Consider the following 6,827-nt stretch of genomic DNA (forward strand, 5'->3'; position numbering starts at 1 on the left):
ATATTGATCAAATATGGGGTAAATCGATAAAATATGGCGTATATGGATCAAATATGGGGTATATGGATAAAATATGGGGTATATGGATTAAATATGGGGTAAATCGATAAAATATGGGGTATATGGATCAAATATGGGGTAAATCGATAAAATATGGGGTATATGGATCAAATACGGGGTATATGGATAATTTACATGATATAAATCTGTGTCAAAGTGTCTGAGCAGTTAGTTAAAAGAGGAGCTGGAAAGCTCTGCTGAATCTGAGCTGAATTTGAGCCAGCTGAATGGGACCCTGCAGGTAAAAGATGTCCTCTGGTTCTACAGGTGAGAAAGACACACAGCTCCACCTGTAAACCAACCAGATGGCTTATAAAATGAACGAAAATAAGTTTCTGTTTCCTATCATCAGCGGCTCCCCTGACGTCATCACCCTGCGCCAGCAGCAGCTGGTCCACCGGCAGAAATGAGGCGGCTGTGTCAGACCGCAGCGACCTTGGTGCTGGGAGCGGGACTCGGAGCCTCGGCGACCCGCCTGCTGAGCGACAGAGGCCGGCAGGAGGATGAGGGGAGGCCCGGCCTGCTGGGCCATGTGCCGGTTCTCCCGGTACCGGGAGTCCCGACGGTGCAGGCCTCCGAGCTAACGGTGAGTGTGTGTGCGCGTGTGTTCGTGTCCGTTAATACTTGTGAGGACATGTGACCGTCTGCTGCCTCAGACCCGGTCTGTCCACCGGGACCGGGACCGGGTCTTATAATCCTGTTTCTGTTGATATTACTAACCTGCTATATACAGGTGCTGGCCGGTAAATTAGAATATCATCAGAAAGTTGAATTATTTCAGGAATTGCATTCAAAAAGTGAAACTTGTACATTACATTCATGCATTGCACACAGACTGATATATCTGAAATGTTTATTTCTTTTAATTTTGATATTTATAAGTGACAACTAATGAAAACTCCAAAGTCGGGATCTCAAAAAATTAGAATATTACAGAAGGCCAATGAAAATAAAGGATTTTTAGAAATGTTGGCCATCTGAAAAGTATGAACATGTACAAAAGTATTGAGTTTCTCCTTTTGCCTCAATTGCTGCATTAATGCATGCAGTCTGTGGCACTGCTCAGGTGTTATGAGAGTGTTATGAGTTCCCTTTTTAAACCTTATTTCTGCCATAAAACACCTTCATCTGCTCACCGATAACAGTTTGGTGAAAGTGGGGGTGGACAAAATGCGGAAAGGCACAACAATCAATGCAGCGTTATCACAACTGTTCTTGGGTTGATGCAAAGCCATTGGTGTAATGCTCAAAATGTCCAGATGATGACACCAGACTGCCATCTATGTCAGTTCTGTTCATCACATAATTACAGAAATCACACAGAATGTGCATTAGAATGTATAGATTCAGGATCCATAAAAAAATATATATTTTTACCATGTGGGAGCCAACGCATGGGCAGGAAAAACGTAGTTTTACGTGACCTCGGAGTCAAGGTGTTAACATTTGTGTAGAAGCAAAACTTGAGTGTATTTTGTTGCTTACTTTTTTGTTTGGTGTATAACATTGTTTCTTACTGGTTATAACTACAACGCGTCACCAGAGACGGTTTGGTTTTAATGCGCAACATTCTAGAAAGCAATATCTCCGAGCCCACTGAAGTCGGCAGCGGTGGTTCGGCGTCAGTTGGCAAACGCAGGTTCCAAGAAAGTTGGCTCGAAAATGACGATTTCAGAGGCTGGCTGTCACGAATTGATGACCACAGAGCTAAATGTAGCGTCTGTAAAACAGTCATATTTCTGTGACATATGGGAGACCGCGCTGCGGAGCCATGCGACGAGCAGAAAACATGCTTCACGGTTGCGGGCGGTGAGATCATCGACCTGGTCACAGCCTAGCATAACAGCGATGCTAGTTCAACAGCCACAAGAAGCGAGCCTGAAGCTGCTCCCATCCTGTTCCAGCAATCCTAAATATTTAAATTGTTTAAATTGTTTTGTTTGGTCTTTTCTGACGTTTACACTTAAGTTCTGCTTATCTGTGGTTGTGTCAACCTTCATATAGACAAAGAACAGCTCTAGGGGGGAAGATAATCTTATTTTCACACTTTTAAAATCTTTTGAACGTCATTTCTTTTTACGGAAGTGGTCCTGGAAATTTAGTTTTTTGGGTCTGGAAAGTCATGGAAAATCCTGGAATTTTATATTTGACTTAGAGTGGGAACCCTTTATAAAATATTACGACTGCTTAGCATTAGCAACAAGCATTTATTAGCTCTGCACAGTTCCCACAAAAATAAAACGCCAGCAGTGAAAAGATTAAGGTCCAGCAAACATTTATTAAAAATAAAGACATAACCTCTTATGTCGGTCAGTTTTCTTTTCCTGCCCGAGTCAGACATGACGACTCTGAGCCAGCGAACAAAAGACCGGTCACCTCGTCAGCTGTTTCCCCGCTATCACCGCTTAGCAACCAACCTAGCAACAACAAGCAGGAAGCTACAGAAGGCGAGCCAATCACAGATAGCGAGGCTGTCCCCACCAATGACACGCCGTCTTTGAGAGAAGGAACTGCGGAAGGGGAAATTAACCCTTTGTTTCCCGAACGCTGTGCAGTTTCCCATTCAAATAGTGGTGTGGACATTTTAAACGTATCCAACTATTGGTATGGACACGTCCATAGCGTCCATACGCAATTTTACGCCGGTGGACTGAGCGGCCGGTTTCCTTATCGTTATTCAGGCAATAAAAGTCCGGCCCTGAAGCTGAAAGCGTGTCGGTCCTAATGCAGGACAGTGGAGCTGATCTGATTTATCTTTTTAAATGCTAGTTTTAAACTCTGAGGTCATTAACCACTTAACGCCTGTTGTCGCATATATGCTACAAACCGTTTGACTCGGTCAACCAGCTGAGATAGCATCTTTATTCCCCCAATGCCGGTTAGTCCATATTCACTACGGACCTAGGAACCTTCGACAAACGCTTGTTTCTAGTGGGACCGCAAAGTGACGGACTTAATTCCTGTTGCAGATTTATATGAATAAATATGTAAAAACATTGTTTTTTCTCTGTTATATTACTGTTTTTCACTGTTATATTACTGCGTTGTTGTTATCTTATTATTGAACATTATGCCTGTTGTCGCAAATTAGCAACATACCAAAGTTTCTATTTATTTTTTGTGCAAAAGTGAAATTAATAATCTCAGCATTATTTACCATCTACTTAAAGGCTAAAACACACACAAAACATTTTTTATATACAGCTATATAAATTCAGGCGTTAAGAGGTTAAATTGATGTAAAGTGCTTAATAAATAAAATATATTATTATTAAATGTAAATGTGCGGCTCCTCCTCCAGGTGAGCCCGGGCAGCTCTGGAGCTGTGATGAAGTACGGTTTCCCCTCACTGGCCAACATCAAGACCAGAGAGTCCTACGTCACGTCCTACGACCCGCGCACACGCACTGCATCATGGGTAATAGAGAGGCTGAACCCGGCGTCCCTGACGGGCTCCTCCGACAGGAAGTTCTGCGACTTCAAAGAAGACAGCAGGTGAGTCGAGAATACACCCAACTCCACCCGACAGGTGAGTCTCAGGTGAGTCTCTGTGGGCCAGGCTCCACCCGACAGGTGAGTCTCTGTGGGCCAGGCTCCACCCGACAGGTGAGTCTCAGGTGAGTCTCTGTGGGCCAGGCTCCACCCGACAGGTGAGTCTCTGTGGGCCAGGCTCCACCCGACAGGTGAGTCTCAGGTGAGCCAGGCTCCACCCGACAGGTGAGTCTCTGTGGGCCAGGCTCCACCCGACAGGTGAGTCTCAGGTGAGTCTCTGTGGGCCAGGCTCCACCCGACAGGTGAGTCTCAGGTGAGTCTCAGGTGAGTCTCTGTGGGCCGGGCTCCACCCGACAGGTGAGTCTCAGGTGAGTCTCTGTGGGCCGGGCTCCACCCGACAGGTGAGTCTCTGTGGGCCAGGCTCCACCCGACAGGTGAGTCTCTGTGGGCCAGGCTCCACCTGACAGGTGAGTCTCTGTGGGCCGGGCTCCACCCGACAGGTGAGTCTCTGTGGGCCGGGCTCCACCCGACAGGTGAGTCTCAGGTGAGTCTCTGTGGGCCAGGCTCCACCCGACAGGTGAGTCTCAGGTGAGTCTCAGGTGAGTCTCTGTGGGCCAGGCTCCACCCGACAGGTGAGTCTCAGGTGAGTCTCTGTGGGCCAGGCTCCACCCGACAGGTGAGTCTCTGTGGGCCGGGCTCCACCCGACAGGTGAGTCTCTGTGGGCCGGGCTCCACCCGACAGGTGAGTCTCAGGTGAGTCTCTGTGGGCCGGGCTCCACCCGACAGGTGAGTCTCTGTGGGCCAGGCTCCACCCGACAGGTGAGTCTCAGGTGAGTCTCTGTGGGCCAGGCTCCACCCGACAGGTGAGTCTCAGGGGAGTCTCAGGTGAGCCAGGCTCCACCCGACAGGTGAGTCTCTGTGGGCCGGGCTCCACCCGACAGGTGAGTCTCAGGTGAGTCTCTGTGGGCCAGGCTCCACCCGACAGGTGAGTCTCTGTGGGCCGGGCTCCACCCGACAGGTGAGTCTCAGGTGAGTCTCTGTGGGCCGGGCTCCACCCGACAGGTGAGTCTCTGTGGGCCAGGCTCCACCCGACAGGTGAGTCTCTGTGGGCCGGGCTCCACCCGACAGGTGAGTCTCAGGTGAGTCTCTGTGGGCCAGGCTCCACCCGACAGGTGAGTCTCAGGTGAGTCTCAGGTGAGTCTCAGGTGAGCCAGGCTCCACCCGACAGGTGAGTCTCTGTGGGCCAGGCTCCACCCGACAGGTGAGTCTCAGGTGAGCCAGGCTCCACCCGACAGGTGAGTCTCTGTGGGCCAGGCTCCACCCGACAGGTGAGTCTCAGGTGAGTCTCTGTGGGCCAGGCTCCACCCGACAGGTGAGTCTCTGTGGGCCAGGCTCCACCCGACAGGTGAGTCTCAGGTGAGTCTCTGTGGGCCAGGCTCCACCCGACAGGTGAGTCTCAGGTGAGTCTCAGGTGAGTCTCAGGTGAGTCTCAGGTGAGTCTCAGGTGAGTCTCAGGTGAGCCAGAATGGCCTCTCAGGCGGTTCTGATGATGGTTTTTCTTCTCCAGCGTCCACGTTCTCCACCGGGCGACCAACGCTGACTACAGGGGGAGTGGCTTCGACCGAGGTCACCTGGCTGCTGCAGCCAATCACAAGTGGAGTCAGAAGGCCATGGAGGACACCTTCTACCTGAGCAACGTGGCTCCACAGGTGATGTTCACACATCAGGTTCAACTCCAGGTTGAACTCCAGGTTCAACTCCAGGTTCAACTCCAGGTTTAACTCCAGAGGTTCGTTTCACAAAGGTTTAGTGAAAACTCTGAGTTTATTAACCCTGAAATGAGGGAAACTCTGAGTTTATTAACCCTGAAATAAGAGAAACTCTGAGTTTATTAACCCTGAAATGAGAGAAACTCTGAGTTTATTAACCCTGAAATGAGAGAAACTCTGAGTTTATTAACCTGAAATGAGTAAACTTTAGCAACATTTGAAACATTTTCAGGTGAGAAAGTAGTCGTTTAGATCCCCAACGTGTTGAAAACCTGACAAAATACCGGCTATTTACAATTTTGTTCCCACGAATTCGGCGCTACTAAAGCTAGCCGCAGTGAGCTAACGCACTTCCGGTTATTTTCACAAAATAAAATACCCGTTGCCTTTTATCACAGGGAAAGCCATTACCATACAATTGGTGCTTTTGTTTTGAAAACAGGAAGTGAACCTACCCTCGTTGTAGCTAGCTTGAAACTGCCGTTTTGACAGGAAATGACGATCGGCGACGTCACGTTACGTTGCATCTTGGGTAGTTTGAGTATGAGTAGTAACCTCATGATGCATACCCAACATTTAGAGAATCTAGTATGCATCCAGGAACTTAAAAAAGTTAAAGTTAGTAGGAGTAGTAGGAGTAGTATGCGGTTTCGAACACAGCCTCAGAGTTTGTTGAAGCTGCTTTGTGAAACGGACCCCAGGTGTGTGTTGCAGAAACACACCGTATTGTGATAAGGTTGACCTTATAATTGGTCAACAGGACTGAAGTCCTGCCCCTGAGCGGTTCTGATTGGTTCTGCTGCCTGAACAGTGTCTCTGTGTCCAGAACCCTCACCTGAACCAGAACACCTGGAACAACCTGGAGAAGCTGTGCCGCTCCCTCACCAAACGCTACCTGAACGTCTACGTCTGCACCGGCCCGCTCTACCTGCCCAGGTGAGTTCCAGGTGAGTTCCCCCCATTGGTCGGTGACCGGCCCAGAGGATGACATCATCAGGTGCGTTTGCGTTTCAGACCCGAGGCCGACGGGAAACTCTACGTTCGCTATCAGGTTATCGGGAAAAACCACGTTGCCGTGCCGACGCACTTCTTCAAGGTAGGCCCCGCCCGTGTGATTGATGACGTCACCGCTGCCAGGTGTGTGTCAGCTGACTCCACCGGTCTGTGTCCCCAGGTGCTGATCCTGGAGCAGGCGGACGGCCGGGGGGTGGAGCTCCGCTCCTACGTGTTACCCAACGAACCAATCGATGACAAGGTTCCTCTGGAGCGTTTCCTGGTTCCCATAGAAACCATCGAACGGGCGTCGGGGTTCCTGTTCGTGCCCAACATCCTGAAGAGGTCGGGCAGCCTGCTCAGCATCAGCGAGAAATGAACTACAGTACCCACAATGCCCTGCGGCTCAGAGATGGATGTCACCTGGAAGCTTTATTATTGATCACCTGTTCAAAGTGTTGAACTAATAAATGATTGATTGATATCGTTTCCCATTATTGATCCACGGTTTGA

At 49.3% G+C, this 6,827-nt stretch overlaps 1 protein-coding gene across 1 annotated transcript; it reads left to right on the forward strand.

Annotated features, from left to right (window-relative positions):
• Positions 1 to 433: 433 nt before the first annotated feature.
• Positions 434 to 6,798, forward strand: endog (endonuclease G). Its single transcript, XM_075466956.1, has 6 exons — positions 434 to 646; positions 3,362 to 3,555; positions 5,120 to 5,261; positions 6,148 to 6,257; positions 6,336 to 6,417; positions 6,496 to 6,798. Exons 1-6 carry the CDS (start codon positions 467 to 469, stop codon positions 6,691 to 6,693), a joined length of 906 nt encoding a protein of 301 aa, XP_075323071.1. The 5' UTR covers positions 434 to 466; the 3' UTR covers positions 6,694 to 6,798.
• Positions 6,799 to 6,827: the final 29 nt, after the last annotated feature.

This window comes from Odontesthes bonariensis, chromosome 6 (assembly GCF_027942865.1).
Source record: "Odontesthes bonariensis isolate fOdoBon6 chromosome 6, fOdoBon6.hap1, whole genome shotgun sequence".
Classification (NCBI taxonomy): Eukaryota; Metazoa; Chordata; class Actinopteri; order Atheriniformes; family Atherinopsidae; genus Odontesthes; species Odontesthes bonariensis.

Excerpts from the sequence above, each read along its gene's own strand:
- endog (XM_075466956.1), top strand. The coding sequence starts at position 467 with ATGAGGCGGCTGTGTCAGACCGCAGCGACCTTGGTGCTGGGAGCGGGA. Across the intron at positions 647-3,361 it reads TGCAGGCCTCCGAGCTAACG|GTGAGCCCGGGCAGCTCTGG; the intron begins GTGAGTGTGTGT and ends CTCCTCCTCCAG. Across the intron at positions 6,258-6,335 it reads GGCCCGCTCTACCTGCCCAG|ACCCGAGGCCGACGGGAAAC; the intron begins GTGAGTTCCAGG and ends TTTGCGTTTCAG.